At 45.1% G+C, this 21,630-nt stretch overlaps 1 protein-coding gene across 6 annotated transcripts in view; it reads right to left on the bottom strand.

Moving 5' to 3' along the window:
• Positions 1-21,630, bottom strand: part of C7H10orf90 (chromosome 7 C10orf90 homolog) — a 103,131-nt gene that overhangs the window by 44,430 nt on the left and 37,071 nt on the right. The window contains exon 1 of one of the 6 annotated variants that reach the window (XM_059852208.1): positions 18,752-18,897. The exons of 4 other annotated variants lie outside the window; for them this stretch is intronic. In XM_059852208.1, the coding sequence (XP_059708191.1) occupies positions 18,752-18,833 (82 nt within the window). In that variant the 5' untranslated portion in view covers positions 18,834-18,897. Of the gene's footprint in view, positions 1-18,751; positions 18,902-21,630 lie in introns of those variants that run through there. One more of the 6 variants, XM_059852213.1, reaches the window with a different exon arrangement.

Here is a 21,630-nt window from a genome sequence, read left to right on the forward strand (position 1 = left end):
GTTGGGATTAACACCTTGGCCAGAAATTTAATGCTGATAGATGTATAAATGTAGATTTATATACTTCACTCAACAGTTAAGGGAAGTTTATTAACTCAAAATTATGTGGATTTCTCTAATTTATAATGGTCTTTTTACATTTCAATAAAATACTGAAATGAGCACAAGATGTTTCTGTACCTTGGGTGTACACTGGTGTTTCTGGCTGTGTATTGTGATAATATTAGGATTTTCCCAGGATTTCCAAGGCTGAAAACATGGGGGTTTTATTGGGTTTTTGGGGATTTTTGGTGTTTTGGCACAATTCCCTGTTGCCTTTTAAAAAGCAGTAGCTAAATCAAGGTGTTATTGATTTCCTTGCAAACAAAAAACTGAAAGTTCTACCAGCTCCAAACCTTATTCTTCCCAACCCTCTCCTTTTCCAACAAAGCTTCCATGTCATGGTTGTCCACTGGCAGAGCTGGATAGATCTGGTAAATAGAGCTGGATAAATCTGGTAAATAGAGCTGGACAGATCTGGTAAATGCTCAACCCAAACTATTAAAACTCCTTCCTCTCAGATTCCTGCAAAAAACTCCTCCCTCTGGGACACAACTCCAAGGCTAGGTCAAGACTGCTACAGAAGGAAGCAGGGAAGGAGCTTACATGGTGTGAAGTAATGCTGTAGTAAAATCCAGTATTTCCCTGAAGGAGGAGTTTGCAATACCTGCACCTACAGCAGGTTATGATAACAGCCTCTGCTTTGTGGGGAGAAATAAACAGCTTTATGTGCCTGACCTCCAGCACACTCTGCCACGAAATCAGAGTGCAATTGGAGCCATTTGCTGCTTTTTAGACATTCATTTCTCTTCCCTGGTGCTGAACAGGCCTGGCTGAAGGCAGCTTATACTAGATTAGGCTTCCAACACCTTCATGCATTATGGACTCCAAAGACATTTTTTTTTCTCACTCTGAGAAGGTGAAAGTGTTGAGTCATTTCTTTTAAAGACCTGGTGGAAGTTATTGCTCATTAAATGAAAGAGCTGGTGCTCGAGGCAGGGCTCAGAGCTGCTCTGCCAGGCCAGGCTTAGGGATGCACGTCCCAGGCTGGGCTCAGGGATGCTCTCCCAGGCTGAGCTCAGGGATGCTCTCCTAGGCCAGGCTCAGGGATGCTCTCCCCAGACCAGGATCAGGGATATCCTTCCCAGGCTGGGCTCAGGGATGCTCTCCCAGTCCTGGCTTGGGGATGCTCTGCCAGGCTGAGCTCAGGGATGCTCTCCCTGTCCTGGCTTGGGGATGCTCTGCCAGGCTGCGCTCAGGGATGCTCTCCCCAGACCAGGCTCAGGGATGCTCTCCTAGGCCAGGCTCAGGGATGCTCTCCTAGGCCAGGCTCAGGGATGCTGCTCCAGGCCAGGCTCAGGGATCTTCTCCCAGGCTGAGCTCAGGGATGCTCTCCCCAGACCAGGCTCAGGGATATCCTTCCCAGGCTGGACTCAGGGATGCTCTCCCAGTCCTGGCTTGGGGATGCTCTGCCAGGCTGAGCTCAGGGATGCTGCTCCAGGCCAGGCTCAGGGATCCTCTCCCAGACCAGGCTCAGGGATGCTCTCCCAGACCAGGCTCAGGGATGCTCTCCCAGACCAGGCTCAGGGATGCTCTCCCAGACCAGGCTCAGGGATGCTCCATGTCCGGCTGCAGCTTCCACATCCCCTCAGGACTCAGCTCCTGCTCCCCTCTGCTGTTCTGATCACCCTTCCCTGGCTTAGCTGAGCCAGGCTCAGCAGCTTGCCTGAGATCCTGACAGGGATTACCAGGAGCTCATGGATGCAGCCAGTGCCAGCAATAATTAGGGTTTCAAACGCCCGGTGGGAAGGGATTGTCATTTGTGGAGCCAGTCCCTTTAATGGAGAAACAACCCCCGTGCTATGGAGAGGATAATTTGGCAGTTCCAGTCCCGGTGGCTCAGAGACATAAAATCCAGGCTCATCAATGTGTAAGATTAGAAGTAATTAGCCCCTCCATGGTAAAGTCATCGCTCAGGAACTCGGCGCCGTCTGGGGACTCGGTGTAACAATGCCTCTGGGACAAGTAAGATGGGACCTTTGACTTAAGTGATTTGGAAGGGGCTGAGACCTAATTAAATCTGCAAAGATGCTGTAACTGCATTAAAAGGGATTTTTAAATATGAGCCATATTCCCTTTCACTAAACAAACTAGGTGTATTCCACCCTGGAACAGGGAGAGAATTAATCAAGGGACAGCGAGCCAACAGCTGCTGTGCGGCTGCCAAAGAGAAGATGATACAGGATTATACAGAATTGAAGAGCATTTAATAAGAATTCAGGGATATTTACAAGAATTGGAGAATATTTAACAGGATTTTTTGAAGGATGAGGTTTTATTCAGCTGTGATGAAAACCCAGCACACAACCCTCATTGTAAATCCAAGAGAATGTAAGGATTTTTAAAATCTGTTTCTCCAAATGTTTAACTTATAATAAACACTGATTGCCTTACATAAATAAAAGCTAATTTTCTTGTAAAAAATTATATACAATTTATTTTTTTGCTCAGTAAAAAAAACAACTTGCAGCTTTTCAAAGAGGAGTACACAGAGTTATTATATTTCTGCTACTGAGCTCCACACAGCACTTCCCATCTTCCTTTTCCTTAAAAAGGCTTGGCATTTTGTACTGGAAACAGGAAAGACTGTAAATTCTCTTCTCAGCAATGACTGCCTCATTTATATAATCTATCTTCTCCCAATGATATTAAAAAAAAATCACTGTATGATATTAATATTTTTCTAGCATAACTCAGCCCTCTGCCTTTGTCAGTGCCGAGCTGGATCCTCAAAGCCTGGAAGGTGAGTGGAAAAGTAGTTTAAGAGCATGAACTCAGAGTGGGACAACAGAAACATCCTGATGGCAAAGAGAAAAGAGCACTGGGATGACACAGAGAAGTTTAGACACTTCATCATTCTGCCTAAAAAAGATTAACTAAAACAGCATCAAACTCATGGGCAGGCAAGTCAATGCTGAGAGAAATCACCGTTTAGCCAAAAATCTTCAATATTATTTTTCTAAAGTTTTAGAAGCATTTTGATCTTTGCATTTATGATGGTGGTAGGACTACAGTTACTGCTTTTACAAAAGAACCATGTTCAGCCATTCCTGAGTGAATTCAGGGTTATTTATACTGAAATTACCCATTGGTATTATACTGAAATTATCCATTGTTTGGACTGCCTGTGAAGTTACTGAAGTTAGTAAGGTTTATTTGAGCCAAAGTTGGTGAACAAAGCTATAAATACATTATCTCACAGAACACATCTACAGCCGATGGGGTGACTAAAAGCCTGTTATTAGCATGATACCAAAAATGATTCACTCAATGAACATCATCCCTTACAAACCAGGCCCCAAAATAAAAAGGTCACCCTGTCACCTCCATGGGGAGGGAATGTGGTTCTGATTTAATCAAACAGAGATTTTGATCATGGAATAGTTTGGGTTGGAAGGGACCTAAATCCCATTCCATTCCACCCCTGCCATGCTGTCTCAGGTTTAGCTGGGTGTGTGTTCTATCCCCATCTGTCAGAGGTGGGGCAGTTCTCTCCTGCTCATGGGGCAGTTTTTCCAATCCTCCCTCCAGGAGATCTCTGCTGTCCATGGCCACTGAGTGTCCCTGCAGGGCTGATCAAATTCCACCATCCCATGGGGAGATGCTCCACCCAGGGGAGGAGCCAAGCATTCCTACCTGGATCCAATCTGCCCTGGGAACAGCCCAGCAGCCTTTGCCCACTGCATTCCCAGAGGAGCAGCTTTCTCCTGCCCTGCATTCCCAGAGGAGAGCAGGCCCATCTCCAGCAGCCCTGGAGCTGCAGAGGAAAACTCCCCCCTTGTGCAGGATCCCTGCTCCAGCAGAACCACAGCTGGCACTGCAGGAGGGCTGAGCCCCCCTGGGATGGGGCTGTGCCACCACCCTGAGCCATCCTGGGATGGGACTGTGCCACCACCCTGAGCCCCCCGGGATGGGACTGTGCCACCACCCTGAGCCCCCCTGGGATGGGACTGTGCCACCACCCTGAGCCCCCCTGGGATGGGACTGTGCCACCACCCTGAGCCCCCCTGGGATGGGACTGTGCCACCACCCTGAGCCCCCCTGGGATGGGACTGTGCCACCACCCTGAGCCCCCCTGGGATGGGACTGTGCCACCACCCTGAGCCCCCCTGGGATGGGACTGTGCCACCACCCTGACACACAGGGGGTCAGGTTGGATTCTGACTCTGGCAGTGTTTGTTTGTACTCTTGCATTTGTATTTTTAATTTTCCTATCAAAGAGCTGTTATTCCTGCTCCCATATCTTTGCCCAAGAGCTCCTTAATTTCAAAATTATAAAAATTCAGAGGGAGGGGGTTTGCATTTTCCATTTCAGGAGAGGCTCCTGCTTTCCTCAGCAGACACCTGGCTTTTCAAACCAAGACACCTGGGCAGGGACACCTCCCACTGTCCCAGGCTGGCCTTGGACACTTGCAGGGATCCAGGGCAGCCACAGCTGCTCTGGGCTATGCTCTGAGTACCCCAACCTCTGCTGGACTGTGGAAATGAATCCCTCACCATAATCATGGCTGACTGGATCCATGCTCTCCTTCAATTGCAGCAGGTGCATGGAATGGTTTCTGCTCTGCCCCATTTGGGCAGATCCAGGTGTCACTCCTGGGATATCCATGCCTGAGGAATGCAGTTCCAGCAGCAGCAGAGTGGAAAAGCTCTGAGGGCTCTTTCCTTGCAAGAACAGAAAGTTAACCAGTGACTGAGTTTTCAGTAAGGCTTGATGAGCTCGATGGCTCCTCAATCACCACGAGAAAAATCAACAGCAATCAAAGTGCTCTGCTATTTCAAACCTTCAAGTGACCTTTCAAGAGGATTTCAGTTTGAAAATACAATATGAGGAAACTCTGTGGATTTGGGAATTCATCTTATAGCCAAAGCCTTTGCTAAATGTCTCCTGCTAGAAATGCAGAATAAACAGCAGTGGGGATCAAAGGTAGGGGAATAAAAATGAAAGAAAAGGTGGGTGGTGACCAGCTGGTGACCTGGGTCAAGCACATATTTAATTATTTTCTTCAATTCTGGGTGTTAGAAATGTCCCTCAGCTTTCAGGAGAGCAATCCCAGTCAGACAAAGTGGGAAACACGAGTGGGACACAGGAAACAAAAGAAAAACCCTCACATGAAAAATAGTCCCACTCAATGGCACAGGAAAAGGCACTGGAGAAGAGAAAAATAGGGAATTTTACTGGGAAAACCCTGGGGACTGAGGAGGAGGCTGCAAAGAAAGCCTGGCTCCATCCTCCCCAGAACAGAACAGCAGTTAATGCTTTTAAACTTCAGAGAGCTTTTATGGATTTTTTTTTTTTTTTAATTTTTTTTTTTTTCTTCCCAACTAAAAGCTGAAGAAAAGTTGTTTATAAAAGACTCTGTATTTTTGGACAGAATGGACAGAGAAAATCTCAGGTATTTAAAAAAAAAAAAATTGCAAAGAACAGTGAAGACAAGGAAAGCTTAATTTGTGCCTGGAGCTTAAAAATAGCAGCTGAAGCAATACAAAGTGTGTGGGTTTGAACATGAGCACACAGCACTGAAGTGCTGAGTAACCCAGAGTGCTGCTTAAATTTTAAAAAGGGATCTTGATAGCTCAGGCATCTCAAAATTAGGATGGGATTAAGATACATCAGAGGATAATATAAAAAAAAAAAATAAAGGCAGTGTAAATTACCTTGACAGGACCAGGGTGACAAAGGAACAGACCAAGAAATCAAAGAAAATATAAACAAATAAAACAGGGCAGTGCCTCCACATCTCCCTAGACTCGTCCTAAATGAGCAGAAATACTCTAGGAATTGATATTTTCCCAGAATGACCCAGAAAGGGGCACATTACTGAAAAATCCTGACACTAAATAAGTTGGGAGTCATCACTAAGTCAAAAAAAGGAGCAGTAGGGTAGAGATTCCCTAAAATCACAAAATTCAGAAGATGCATAAGAAGAGGTATGAGGAGATGTGAAGCTCCTGGGTACATTAAAATAGAGTTTTTCTGCACAAAGAGTGATTAAATCTTGAATCTCAACGACCATAATCAGGATGATGAAGTAACTGATGAAATACAACAAAATCCTCCCCTCCCCAAAGAGTAAATTGATCAAATCAGTCCATTACAGCATTATTTTAACATGTATAAACTGCAAAAAACCATTAGAAACCTCCTTTGAATTCCTTCAAGGAGCTCATAGCTGCAGCCCTCTTTGTTGTATTTTTACAGAGGAATTCTCTAAATGAACAAAACAGAAACAAGTTTATTTAAGCCAAACCAACATGGACTGGTCTGAGGAGGAAATGTCTGCTCTGAAATAAAAGTGAAGTTGTTTATTGAAACACAAAGCAGCAGTTCAAGGTTTTTGCTCATCCCATGTTATAGGAGGATATTTTAGAGGGAAAGGTCATAAGTTTCACACTCCTTATTGATGTTGGGAAACAATGACAGATTTATTGTAAAGATTTGTCAGCAGCAGCAGCAGTGAGGTCACTGTGCCCCAAGAAAGAGAAAATGTTCATTTACCTGTAACCCCACCCCATGAAACCTTCCTTACCCAACCCTTTGGCTGCACAAAACATGCATTTACCTTATAAAGCTCCAATTGTGCATCAGTGTTCAGCTAATTGGAGGTTTGCTGTCATTAATTTAGATAATATACATTCATCTCACATAAATAGCTTCTAGCAGCTTCTTTAATTTAACCTTTCTTTTGGCCTCCTTTTTTCACTGTCACACAACCTGCAATTGAGAGCTCACAAATGACCTCCTGTGCCACAGCCCTGCCACAACAATCCATGGGAGGAATTTCATAAAACAGATTAAATTCTGCAGCGTTGGCTTTGATGAATTAGTAGAATTAGTTACCTGCAGCTGCTCAGAGTGAATCTTTGATTTTTAGCTGAGTGTTGGAAAGAGTAAACCAGGGACATGTTGTAGTTTTGACACCTTCATGGCTGAAATGGAAACAGAGCCACAGCATCCACAGAGGCAAAACCTTTACAGATTTTTTGCCTTTTATCTCTCTTATCTTGCTGCTTAAAACAATATCTGAGGAGGGACCTCCCATGACAAAAGTGTTTCTGAATAAATTTTCAGATTATTACAATTATTCTATAATGATTATTCCTTCCTGCCTGGTGTCACATCACAAAGAAGCAGAGCTGAGCATCATTTCCTCACAAAGCTTCAAAGGTGGCAAATGATCCCAAGGTAAAAAATGAGCTCCAGCACAGCAAATCACCCAAAATGTTTTGTTCAACATTAAATTATTATTCACCATTTAAATTAAGGATTGCAAGGGAAATTTATTCTGAGCCTTTTCCATTTCCCTCATACTCACAATTTGGCTAATGAACCAAGAAAGCAATTAGTGAAACATCTCAATTTATAGCAGGTTGAGGTAATCTTTAGCCAGGGCACAGTTAAAACTCCTGCACTGTGAAAAGGAGACTTTTCATCTCCTCAAGCAGCTCTAGGGAGTTAATGAGAGCACCAGCAATGGCACAATTTGTCATTTCTGGCTGCCCCTGGATCCCTGGCAGTGCCCAAGGCCAGGCTGGACAGGGCTTGGAGCAGCCTGGGACAGTGGGAGGTGTCCCTGCCCATGGCAGGGGTGGCACTGGATGGGATTTAAGGTCCCTTCCAACTCCAACCATGGGAGCACAGCAGGGATTTCCAGGAGATATGGAATTTTTTCAGGCATTTATCCCATGCAGCTCAGTTGAACACTTCCACACAACATCTGGGAGCAACCAGCCAAGGTTCCACAGCACTGTGGTGGGCACTTCCCTGTTCCCAGCTTTACAGGGATTTCATTTCTGTGGGACACCACTCCCATGGATGATCCTGTGCTGATCCTCTGTTGCTGTAAGGTAGAAAAATTATTTTTAAAAGCCTTTTAAAATCAAGCCTGCTCTGGCTGGCCTGTCATTTCTTCTAAGGCAAGCTAGCATTTTACAAGTTCCCATGTGAAAGCAATCCTGGTGTTAGCAGTTCCTTGACATAACAATCTATTCCTGGGTAAAAGACAACTAACACCTGTGTAAATTGCTTTTACACCTTAGATAGAAAAATGAAAACTATCTTTCACAAACAGCTTTCCCTGCACATACACCCCAGGAGTTTGAGTGACCACTAAACACAGAATAACAACTTGTTACTGACCAATAAAGTAATTGGTAAGAAAACTACTGACCAACCGGAGTCCCACACGAGGTCTGTGAAACTGTATAAAAAGGAGTTCTGTGCATAAAGAATGGCCTTTTTTTCCACCATGAACAAAATAGTCCTGTGTGATTTATTCCCATAATCCTGCAGTGCCATCCCAGTGGGAAAAGGGGAGAAGCAAAAGAAGGGGAGCACTTCCATGGGAAGTGGAGCCTGCCTGAGTTAGTGAACTCCAGAGCAAAGAATTGTACATGGACACACTCAGATCACCACCAAAATGCAAGAAATTATATGATATTCTCAAACATGATTGAGCTGCAATCAACAGATCACTCACAAAAGCAACCAGGACCTGTGAACAGCTTAATGGAAGCAACTTTTCAGCACAAAAAAAAAATGGGGAATAAGGAAAACAAGGCTGCATAAGGAGCAGGATGCATTATAGAAAATACAGTGGCAATAACATAACTTAGTGGTGTGCTGCAGTATTTTGCCTAGTAATGATTTGTGTCTGTAAAATGTTAAGGGGACCTGAGTTGGTTATGTATATTTGTTATTTTAAGTCTTTATGATAGATACTGCTATAGCAAAGATTTGGGAATGGGCAATAAACATGGGAAGTGGTTGTTTTTTTTTGTTGGTGGTTTTTTTTGTTTGTTTGTTTGTTTTTTAAAATTCAGTGCATCAATAACCACAACTTGGCCAAAAAAATAAATACTTAACTGCAATCAACCAAAAGCTCCCCCTGAGGCTTGGGGTGAGTTGAATGCTGGGTGCCAAAGTCAGCCTCTCCCTTTTCCTTAGGATAGCAAAGAAAAAGGAGAATGAGCTTGACTTTATTTACAGCAATGGTACATAAAGTCCAGCTCAATCTTAGGAGAAGCATGAGCCTGGGTAATTGAGTCAGGAAGAGGAGTGGAAGCCTCCTGTGACAGCCTGTAATTGTCAGAGTTCCAGTTAAATGCAGCAGACACAGATTCAATTCATATTTTGAATGCCTGGGTAGTGCCTGGATCAAACCTGGCCTCCAGACCTCTGGAGAGCTGCTTCTCTCTGCAGCGTGCTCCCTCCTCTCTGACACAGAGAACATGAACCAGGGTAATTCTGCACTCTGTGCTGAAAATATTTCATTTAGGGCTGCATCAAAACTTCCATCCCCTTAGCAGCTGGGAGGTTCCTGCTGGAGGCAGTGATGGGGAAGATGGGGCTCTGGGAATGTCAGAGGCAAGCGAGGATTCTGTGGGTGTGAAATTGTTGGCAATTATGTCTGAGCACTGGCTGCACATGTTTCTGCTGAATGTGTTCAGATTTACTGGAGGAATTGGCCTGAAGTATTTACTGAATTCTGGGAGGCCTGATTAAAATAAACTGTGTTCAAGACACTTGTACTGTACTGAGACTCTGGAGTCCAGGGAGAGCTCTGGATGTGTCAGACATCAAAACAACAACAAATTAAAGAAAGGAATTGGCTCAGGAAATATTACTGCTGGTTCCTGAAAACAAGCTAAAATGCAGTTGCTACCTGAGGAGCACAAATGGAAGGAGAAAGAACACGAGAAGCAATAAAGTGGAATTTGGATGTGGCGGAGGAAATGAGCACGGGTGATTAAGACTAAATCATTCCATGGTGTCCTGACATTCTTATCCAGGCTGGAAGGGTTGGAAAAGCAGTCTGGGATGAGGGAAAACACCCCTTCCTTCCTCCCTCCCTCCTCCCTCTGCTGCCAGACTCAGGGCAAGGCTCCATTTGCCAGCCTGGGAACTGTCTTAGGTTGGAAATGGGGGTGCAAATTCTATCCCCATCTGTCAGAGCTGGGGCAGTTCTCTCTGTTCACTGGGCAGTTTTCTTTATCTCTCCCACAGCCCATCCTCCCTCCAGGAGATCTCTGCTGTCCATGGCCACTGAGTGTCCCTGCAGGGCTGATCAAATTCCACCATCCCACGGGGAGATGCTCCGCCCAGGGGAGGAGCCAAGCATTCCTACCTGGATCCAATCTGAGGTGCTGGGAACAGCACAGCAGCCTTTGCCCACTGCATTCCCAGAGGAGCAGCTTTCTCCTGCCCTGCATTCCCAGAGGGAGAGCAGGCCCATCTCCAGCAGCCCTGGAGCTGCAGAGGAAAACTCCCCCCTTGTGCAGGATCCCTGCTCCAGCAGAACCACAGCTGGCACTGCAGGAGGGCTGAGCCCCCCTGGGATGGGGCTGTGCCACCACCCTGAGCCCCCCTGGGATGGGACTGTGCCACCACCCTGAGCCCCCCTGGGATGGGACTGTGCCACCACCCTGAGCCCCCCTGGGATGGGACTGTGCCACCACCCTGAGCCACCCTGGGATGGGGCTGTGCCACCACCCTGAGCCCCCCTGGGATGGGACTGTGCCACCACCCTGACACACAGCGTGCCAGGGCCTGCTCTCACTCTGGCAGGGGTGTGGGGGCATTTTGTACTCTTGCATTTGTATTTTTAATTTTCCTAGTAAAGAACTGTTATTCCTACTCCTGTATCTTTGCCTGAGAACCCTTAATTTCAAGATTATAAAAATTATGGGGGGGTTGCATTTTCCATTTCAGGGGATGCTCCTGCCTTCCTCAGCTTTTCAAACCAAGGCAGCAACACTGGCAGCAGCAGAGGTTTCCTTGCAGCTCACTGTTCAGGTTTCTCCCCTCTGGATCTCTCTTGCCTGTCTGGTGGAAGGGGCCACCAAAGCAGCTCTTCCACCCTGCACATGCCACAAACCCCACATCCAGCCCTCTTCCCTTGGAGGCCTCCATGAGCCTTCCCAGAGCTCATTGATTATGGAGAGGTTTGCAGGGAATGACAATTCAGGAGTGGGATCATTCCTGACCAGGCACTGTGGGAATCACAGAATCCTCAGATGGTTTGGGTTGGAAAGGACCTTGAAGGCCACCTGATTCCAGCCCCTACCATGGGCAGGAACACCTTCCCTAATCCAGTGCTCCAGGAGCTGTGATTCCACAGGGAGAGAGCAGCAGCAGCAATACAAGTGGGGCTGTTCTCACAGCCTCCAGAGAGCCCTGAGCAGGAGGAGATCCCTGTTTTCCTCCTGCTTCCATGGAAGAGGGCTGAGAGATCCATTTCCAAGCCTTTTTATCTTCCCACCTGCATGAGAACAGGACCTGCAGTAGTGTTTGGCTCCTGCCTCCTCCACCACATACAGCAACCAAGCCAGCCCAGGTTTCCTGAGGCATTCAGGTTCTCTGAAAAAATCCCTTTGCCCAGGATTTTTCTCCTGGGAAGCTGAGAGGCCTCAGAGAAAAGGAAAACAATTCTTATCTGATTTGCTTCTCCAGTGTTGTGCTCATCTGGAATGTGTTTGGAGATTGTTTCATTGGATTCTGGAGTGAGTTGTGTTCACTCTTTGGCCAACTGGGGCCAAACTGTGCCAGGACTCTGGAGAGAGTCATGAGTTTCCATTATTATTTTTTTAGCCTTCTGTAAGTATCCTTTCTGTATTCTTTAGTATAGTATAGCATTCTTTAATATAATATAGTGTAATAAAGTAATAAATTAGCCTTGTGAGAACATGGAGTCAGATGCATCATTCCCTCCTCTGTTGGGGGCCCTGTTTTACCAGAGTTTCCCACAGGACAGAAGGAGGAGGAGGCTGTTTCTGAGCCCTCAGCTGCTCAGGGAAGGGCTCTGTGCTGCTCAGGGAAGTGCTCTGTGCTGCTCAGGGAGGCTTTGGCTTTGGGAAGCAGGGCAGTGCACAAATTGCCATCAAGCACGCAGAGGAATCCAGAGCCTGACGCAGAGCTGGTGCCAAAATCCTGCTCTCCTGCCTCCTCAGAGGATGCAAAAAGAAGATGAAACCTTTCTCAACGATCCCCTGGTGCCACTGTGACTGTGGGTACCAAGGAGACAACACAAGTGTGGCTGTGGTAGGGATGACTCCCCAGGCCACAGCTCAATTTCGTGTTCAAGGCAAAGCTGCAGCTCTCTGGATGAAGAACAGGTCATTTAGCCAAACATAAAAATACTTCTTTGAGCACAGAAGCATCTCTCTGTTACCTTACCCATAAACTCCAGATTAATCTGCTGTTCTAAAGTGTTTATAGGTAATATCACGGGAGTTTCCTTTTAAAGAGTTTTATTTTATGGCTAAATTGCCAGCTTGTATTCCAAAATCTCAGCTATGAGGTTCCACAGATTTTGGGGGATCTCCAGGATTGATGTGCTCAATTTCTGCCTCTCAGACTCTACTATCTGCTTTTTTCAGTCATCCTGCTACAAGGCATTTCTCCAGGAAGGTGATTTTCCTTCCTGTTCACTATATCTCTGGCAGAAAATGCATTTTAGTGAACTAATTAAATAGAGTTGGATTGTACATCAAGTATCAGTAATAATATCAGGCACTAACGTTCTGGCTGCTGTGAGAACAGGTTGCAATACACATTGTACCTGTAATACATCACTGGGATAATGATTTGATGCATCTGTGCTGTTAAATCCTCCCTTGGCAGAGTGACCAGCAAGCAAAGGACTGGAAAATATTTATGGGAAAGAGGATTCTGGAATGGTGGAGGGAAGGATCCTCCTCTGTGTGCTGTCCTTCCCTGGACTTCTCCTCCCAGCCACATTCCCAGGGCTTGTCTGAGGCTGCATCCCCAGTTTTCTCCTCATTTTCTGACTCTCCAGAGTATCAGGAGCTCTCCTTTTCTGTATTCTACTTATTAATTATAATTAATTAAACTCCTGTTTAATTAAAATCTAGTGTATCCCAGAAAAACCTGAGCTAAACCAGCTTATGTTTTTAAATACACTTCTTTTCCTTCTCCCAAAGGATTCCTGAGTCCTTCACAAGCTACCACCACAGAATGATTAAAATTAAAGCTCTTCTTGAGTTGAGTTTTAATTCTGTGAGTTAATTTAATTGAGGAGAAGACACATTGGTAACTTGTCCTCATTTCCCATTTCTGTGGAATAAAAAGAGGGAGATCTTAGCAAAGCAAAACAATGTCCCCAGGAGAGGAAATTCTTGAGATGCTCAAAATGCAGCACCTGTAGCCAGTGTTTCTTCTCAAGTGTAGGGAAGTAAAAAAGGATATTTTTTTTTGGGGAACAAAGTTCACAGAACCCTTCTGGATAATGCTAACCCTAAATCCTTGTTCATCAAGCTGTGATCTCCCCCAATCCAGAATTCTGAGTTTTCAGTGACCCACTCATCCTCCAATGTCCATAATTCCCCAAAAAGAGCCATGAAAAGAAGCAAAAAGTATCCAGTATAATAATAAAAACATAAATTGACCTATAAATTGTCAGTGCCCAGGTTCATTTGGGCACTGGGGGATGGAAGCACAAGGCTCACATCCATCTCCATTAATATTTTCAGCCAAAGGTTAAAGAACAGTAAAACCAACTAAGCTGTCAGAGAAAATACATATTAGCATTTAGATTAGCAGTTATTATCTGCATTTCCCATCAGCAGACAACAGTGAAATACGTGATGATGGCTTCAGATATTTTTTCAGAAAGGTTAAGGGGCCCCTGGATTCAAAGGGCTAGGAAAGACTGGCCTGGGAGATAAATGGCCTGGCCCTGGCATGTGCTGTGCATCCTCAACACATCTGGACTCTGGCTGGAATTAAAATTCATAATGCAGCAGCAATTAAAAGGCAGAAGTAGGTCAGGAGCTGTTGTGCAGGCAAGGAAGGAAAGGAAAAAACCCGAAGCGAGCGGCGTTTGCCTGCTAGGAAATTCAGCTGTGAGAAACTCAGGCTGAGTTGGATGAGGATAAAAGGGGGAAAGGAGAGTTTGGGTGGCTCAGCTCTGGGCCCAGCAGGCAAAGGCTGTCCCCACTGGGCAGCTCTGAGGCTGCACAGTGACATCAGCTCTCCTTTTCCATGGAGAGAGCATTTCATTGTACACGGCCAGGGCATCCTCCCTCAGTGCCCTCCCTGTGTGTCACATGCTGGGACAATGCCCTTTGTGGGAACTCCACCAGCTCCAGGCATGGAAAATGGGACTAAAACCACACTGCTTCAACTGCTGTTTGAACAGCAGGAGTTTGGTGCAGTCACCTGCAGGCTGGCACAGACCCTCCCTGCAGGCTGCTCCTCTGCTTTTGCAATGCTGGCAATTAATGCAGGGGAGGGATTTCATGGGCAGCTCAGTTTTAGTCCCTCAGCCACAGAAAACTGAGCCAAGTGAGACCAGCCACCTAATGCTGATTAAACCTTGCTTTCAGTATAATCTGTTCTTAAAGGTGTCCTGTTAACTAAAACTACATTAAAAAAATGTTCTCTTGTTCTGGGAACTTTCCCTGTTAAAGTCTGATTTTATCCAGAAAGGGAATTTAAAGATAATTTTGAATGCTCCAAAGAGCAGCAGTTGGTTTCAGAAGAGGCAGAAGCTCAGCATGTGTGGCCCTGGCTCTGCCTTGCCCTGCTTCTCATGGGAATTGCAGAGCCAAGCCCTGCCAGGGATCTCCCCAGGCTGCCCAGCCTCCCAAACCCATTTTCCATGCTGGCAGCTCCACGTGGCACTAAGAATGCAAAGCAATAGAAGCACAAAACTAAATGCAATCACTTAAACCCAGAGATCTGAAACCCAACCCCAGAGGTGTCCCAGAGCACCCATGGCCATGTGGCCAGAGCTGCCTTCTGCTGCCAAAATACTTATTTTTCTGCCATATATTTATCCTACAGACACAAGGGAAAATGTGTCCATATTCTCTTGACTCCAATCTTTTTCCAAAATTCAGCCAAGGCAATTGTCAATAGCTGATTTTGTCACTGGCTATTGTGAGTTTTCTGCACAGTTTTGTCCTCTGCCCCTCATAAATCCTGCACTGATGGGCTTTAATCACCAACAAAGGTTTCTGTACCTCATTCCACCTCCTGCCACGGGCACTAAAGACATTTTCAGCTGTTTGTGATGCAAGCCTGTGCAGGACCCCAATAATTATTAATGGCAACACACCATCAACAAGTGGGGACACAACACTTAGAGCTGTTGGTGCTTTGCAGGGAGGGCAGGAAGAAAATCCCTTTTCACAGATTGTGGTCAGGGCTTGTTCCCCACAGGAGTTTGCTCAGTGGGTTGCCAGGTGTGTGACTGAGGTGTTACAGCATCACCAATTAACTCAGTGATTACTGCACAGCACTGATGGCAATCTGGGACAGGTTTGGGCTGGGACCACACACAGAGGTGGGAGTGGGGCTGTCCCCTGCTCTCCCCAGGGATGCAGAAATGTCTCATGGAGCAGCAGCAGCACTGCAGGGGAGAAGAACACCCTTGAAAATGCCACGGGGGGAAATTGGGGCTGGGCTGGAGCACAAACAAGCAAGGGCTGTTGGGAACTCTGCTCCCAGGCTGGGATTTGCAGCAGAGGAACTCCTGGAGGACAAGGGAAAACGTTAATTTTAAAAATATGCATTGCAGTTTTATCTGACTGTAGTCATGCATTAAACACAACATGTACATTCACACCAGCTCAGCTTCTCCACTTCAAATCACAAGATCAGGGAATAACTGAGGTTGGAAAGGACCTCAAAGTCACAGGATCACAGCATCATTAAGGCTGGAAATCACCTCCAAGTCCAACCTTTGACCAAGGACCAACCACGAAAAGGAGAGATATAAGAATGACACATAAATAATCACAGAAAACACCTTTTCTATACACAATTTGCTGGGGAAAAAAACCAAAAAACCCCCATAAAAACCCCAAACCCTGCTGTTCTATGCACAATTTTTGATACAAAACAGGCTGAACCATTCCAGAGCACGTTTTGGCCAAGTTTAAAAAAACTTTTCAAGAAATTTGCTTCAACAGCCGCCTCTAAAATTCTCAAAAAGTAATAAAAACTAAAATGGGCCCTTGACCTATGCCCACTGCCAGAAGGAGAGCCTCAAATCATAATTGCTGCATGTGTAGTTTGGATTTTTATAGGTAGAACTCAATAAAAAAGAACAGATGTAAGAAATGTTCCTTCAAAATGGATAAAGTTTAAATTAGGGTGCAACCAATGCTTGTGGGGTTCTCCAAGGATTGGGAACTCTCCATGGGCAGGGTTCAGGGACAGAAAAGGACTTCCCTGGAGAGAGCTGCTGCTGCTGCTGGGGCTCTGCATGGAGTAAGAGAAGGGAAATGCTGCCCAGGGCCACTCCAGCCTCTTACAGCTGCCACTTTGTCCCCCCAGCCCTTGGCACTGGTGTCATTTTATGACTGCCAGCTCTCTGAGAGCTTTAAACTGCTTCTGTAGCAAAGAAATGGTGCTAATCTACCAAACCTCATTTTTAAATAGAAAGCCCCATGTAAGAAAGCTGATGGAAGAAAACCAGCTCGTTCCCGACAGGTCAGTGCAACAACAAAAAGCCAATGGAGACTTAGTGCCAACCTCACTTCAGAGCAAGTTTTTAACACCATCTGGAATCGTCACCCAGTGCATTTTCACTTGTAATTTTTTCTAGTTTTCCCCCTTTCTGGGGGCTCAGAAGAGCCTTGTCCCCCACAGAGCAGTGACTGCAAAGGCTCACTCCCCTCCAGCCCACCCCTGCTGGCAGCAGCACAAACTCAGAGCACCAGGAGCAGTTCATGACTATTTATACTTCACAGCCCCATCCTGCTGAAAGCTTTTAAGTAATTAGTTTTCCTCATTAACAGATGCTCTGCCTGGGGAAGGGCACTCAGGTGCTCCCAAGCCCCCTCCTGGATTACAGGGCAGCACCACATGGGCTGGGAGGGCAAAGCTCAGAAATGCTGAGCTGGGCTGGTGAGAAGGGCACCAAAACCACCACATTTATATAAAAATGTGTCATTCCTGCAAGATCACAGAGCATCACAGCAGTAAAAATCATTCCCAGGGCATTATCACAATCCCCTTGTATTTAAATCAGATGGGCAGTATTTACCAACATCACTTTTAAGGAGAACCAAATATACTTTGAGGGATTTCAGGAGTTTTTTGGTGCTAAAGTTGCATCCTATCCTAAAAAAAAAAAGCAAATTTGATCCATCCCATGGACCAAAACTGATTTGCAAATACAGGGAACAGGGGTAGCCAATAAAACTAAGCTCTGTACCTTCTCCCTGCCACATCTCATCCATTATCCCATTTTTCTCTTTCACACTTGCAGAGGCAAAACGGACATCATGTAAAGCCTAATTTAATATTATCACTAATGCATTCAAACACATCACCAAGAGCTGTGTTGCTAAAATTGCACTGCAGAAAAAAGCCAGGTAAAACACTGTTATCTGCTTGGAAAAGCTGGGCCTGGTGCTCCAGCACCCACTGATGTCTATTGAAAGCAGCAGGATTATTTTCCTGCATAAGGATGACTCCCATGATTAAGGAGTGCAGGATTACATCCATTCTTTGCATATCTCCTGGTGTTTACACATCCCTGTTTTCACCTCTCGGGTTTTTGTTGTTTTCTTTTTTTTTTTTTTTTTTTTTTTTTAACATGGGCATTTAATTACTGTTAGCACCAGATATCATTGTGCTGGACTTGTATCCCTTAGAAATTTGGCTGGGTTTGAGATGCCAAAGAAGAAATGCTTTTGTGATCAAAACAAAGGAAATAAAGCAGAAGCAGCAGAATGTGGACTATGCAATTAAAAACAAATAAAAAGAGAGGGAACTTGTTAGTCACAATCAAGGCTTATTCATGATTCAGCTCACATCTCTGCTCCTACCCCTGGCCTCTGCTCTCGGGAGCTGATTGCTTTTGTATCAATTTTTAACTGTGCCAAGGACTGAGTTACCTGAGAGCTCCCAGGCACTGCTGGCAGGATCACTGCTGGAAAATAACAGCCCTCAGACAGTCGAAACAAGTATTGTAGGTAGGTGCTGTTAATGATTAACAAACAAAAAAAAAAAAAAAAAAAAAAAAAAAGTTTGATGTTTTTCACCTTATAAAGAAAAGGTGCGAGTAGCTTTAGTTTGTCACTGCCATGTGCTTTATATATTAAATACATCTCCTTCCTATCCTTAGGAAAATTAAGTTACTTTTCCACTACTTTATGGTAAAATAGAGCACTTAATGCAGAGTTATTAATTAAGAACTTAATGCAGGTCTCAGGTCATTGAGAAATGACATTGAGAAATGTCTCTAACTGAATAAAAACAACACTGTAAGTTAAACTTCCACCAGGGAACCAACTTTTTTTTAATGGAAAACAAAACTTCTTTCAAGTTCTCACATTTGACAGCGAATTACATTAATCTCAGTTTGGGAAAATTATAAAAGGAAACATAAATATCTTTAGTTTTAGTAGCTTGCCACGGGGTAGGGGTTGAAAACTTAAATGCCACCAGATAATTTCAAACAGCTTCATCATAAGTGATGAAGCTCATCAGAGCCAGTTCTGTAGGTACTGTTTACATATTCCCTAGGGTTAAAAAGAAAGGCACTTCCTGCCTTTTTAGGCTTTTTTAAACTCACTCCAAGCTCCCAAAGAACAGAGTCTGTTTTCAGAAGGAGAGGCACCGGAGCGAAAGGAGCTGGCAGGACGCTCAGAACCCCCCGAAGTTGCCCAGACTCACCCCAAAGCCGCGGTTCCCTCCAGCCCAGGGTGCAGAAGCTGCGGCTGCCCGAGGGCTGCGCGTCCCGGGAGCGCTCGGGCATCCCCGGGATGCGCTCCCCGCCGGGTGACAGCGCCAGGGCCAGCCCGGAGCTGCCAGCACATCAATTATTCACCCTCCAGCGCCCACAGCAGCTGCTCTGCTCCGGCAGCCACGGCTCAGCCGCTCGCTGGGTGATTTGCGTCCCGCAAAAATCGGATTGAACGAACCTGGGCGCGCAGGTGGCGACAAGCCGTGTCGCGCTTGTGCCCTCTCACCCTTGGCTGCTGGGAGCAGTTCAGTTTCTTGATTTCAATATTGAAGTTGTGTCCCTCCTTCTGAGTGTTCTGGAGCAAAGTTAAGAGGAAATGTCCAGATCTGCTCTTGCACATATTTCTGTAATGACCTCCTGGACTTTTAAATAGCCAACACCTGTTGGCCAAAATGTTCCTGTTCTAAGCATGAAAGGGGGGTAAAAAGCACAGCAAATTCCTAATTCACTCCAGAATCTATTGCAGTGTTTTGAAATTATATTTTGAAGGTGATATATTCACCTGGATGTTTTAATTTTTTATTGCAAATTTTTAAAATAATCAGTGGTAGCGCCATTTTTCTGCTCGATGTTTGCCATTTAGAAATCATTAATAACTGAATATAATAACAATTTAATAATCATCCTTCTGATAATTGATCTCAAGATTAATGATGGAACACAATGAAGGATTTTTAATCATTTACCTGTGTAGTTATGTAATGTCTTAATGGTGTAAACAAAGATTGACATCATTTTCTCTAATACTGCTAAGAGCAGCGCTGGAATATTGCATTAATTTCAGTCTCCATATTCTAAATAGAACAATAGAAAAAACTGCTCAGAAATTATTTGAACTCACTAAGGAGAATTAAAAACGTGTGATTCAGCCTGGTTTGCTGTCCAAAAGGATACTGAGAGTTAATTTGATTACAGTGCACCAAGGGTTTTTCAAGGAGAAAATACCTGGAAGTACTTCTGAGGTAGATATTTCTTTGGAGACAGTGATTACATGCTACAGAAATGTTCTGAGTACACCAGTGACCCCTGCATTTCTTAGATACCTTTCCAGAAAATATGCTTTTGCCAAACAAACAGCAAAATTTACAGAACTTAAAATGCAGAGAATGTAAGAGCAGATTCCTTTAAATCCTTTTAGAGTTGCATCGTGCTCATGCTGTTCATTGGATCTCCACTACCTTCCTATCAGCTGCATGAGGTGATTTTAGCAATCTTTAAGTAAATAAAAAAAAAAAAATTGCAGCGATTTCAGGATTTCACCCAGAGAACCATGACATTGTAATGCAAATGAGGCTGATGAATGTTTCATGGCAGACTTCAAAACGTTGGCTGCTGAGCCTTTCTAGAGCAGCCCAGGTGGATGCACTTTTCCTCCCACCTTTTTCCCATTATTCTAGTTAGGATAAGAAAGGAAAACAACTTGGGGCACAGGGACCTTAAATAATTTGATTTTGCTTGAGAATTATAAATGAAGCTTATTTCTGCCTCTAATATTCTGACTCTAGACAGGTTTAGACTGAGAAAAACACAACTTTATTCAGTGTTTGATGTAGATTGGATTGAATGACTTTGAAGACTTTGATCACCAGCTTAAAACTGCAGCAGGGACAGAAGGGTTTGTGATTATCTGCTGGATTTTGGCACCAACCAGGATCTGCTGTTCCTTCCAGATTGCAGGTGCACTTTGGAGGTGGTGATTACAGAGATCACTGCTGAGGTCACCCCCTCCTATGGAGGACTTGTGACAACGGCCAACAAATAATGTGTTTTCACCTGAACTGAGTGCTGGAAATGTCCTTCAGGATGTGTGCAGCATGAAAGGAAAGGTTAGGCTGCAGGGAAGAAGACTGCCAGCCAGATATTGGCCAAGCCAGCCAGCCAGATATTGGCCAAGCCAGCCCTTGGAAGCGTTTCCCAGCAGGATGCTCTGAGCCCAAACCCAGCCCTGACTGTGAGCACTCAATGGTATCTCTGGCTGCAGCTGGGCAGGGCATTGTGCAGCTCCCTGTCAGCTCCAGCCCCAGAGCTGGCACGTCCTGCCACCCCTCCAGAGGTCTGCAGGTGGATGGTGAGCAGCAAAGAGTGCAAGGGGAAGGGAAGGGGAATTGCTGTCTGTTGGTGCTGCATGAGTTTTGCCTGGGAAAAAAAATGATTGACAGAGTTGTAGCTCAGAGTCCTGTTCAGACTGTGTCACATATGCAAGGCAGTGACAAATTATGCTTGACTGCACTTGAAAGCTGCAGAAATGTTGAGTAGCACGGGCAGGGAGATGGGGTTCCTATCCATTGCCATCAAAATATCATCTTTTAGTGCTGTTGACAGTTTAATAGCTACTTCTGGATGGTGGAGAGCATTGTGAAGTGCTGCCACTGTATTATTAACCCAGGCTGGAGCTTCTCTGCAAATCAGAGCAAAAATCCACACAAAGGGAACTTCTGAAACAGTTTTAGATTGAAGGTGTGCTGGTCAAAACAGGAGTTGTATCTCTCTGTCTGCATCCAGGGGGACCCAGTAACTCTTTAAGCCCTGATTACGTTATCATTTCTTTTCTGAGATCACAGAATCATTCATGCTGGAAAAGACTCCAAAACCATTGAGTCCAGCCATTAACCCAGCACTGCCACATCCACCACCACACCACATCCCAGGGCCAAACTCTATTCCATTGGAAAAATCCAGGTGATGGAATTCTGCTCAAATCGAACATTTTTGGTTCCATTTGTCTCCTCCAGGCAGCTGAGGTGGGATGTGGATGTGGATATGGATATATCCTGCTCTGACCTGCAGGATACAGTGTATGATACTGCTT

The sequence above is a fragment of the Haemorhous mexicanus genome, chromosome 7, assembly GCF_027477595.1.
Source record: "Haemorhous mexicanus isolate bHaeMex1 chromosome 7, bHaeMex1.pri, whole genome shotgun sequence".
NCBI classification, from domain to species: domain Eukaryota; kingdom Metazoa; phylum Chordata; class Aves; order Passeriformes; family Fringillidae; genus Haemorhous; species Haemorhous mexicanus.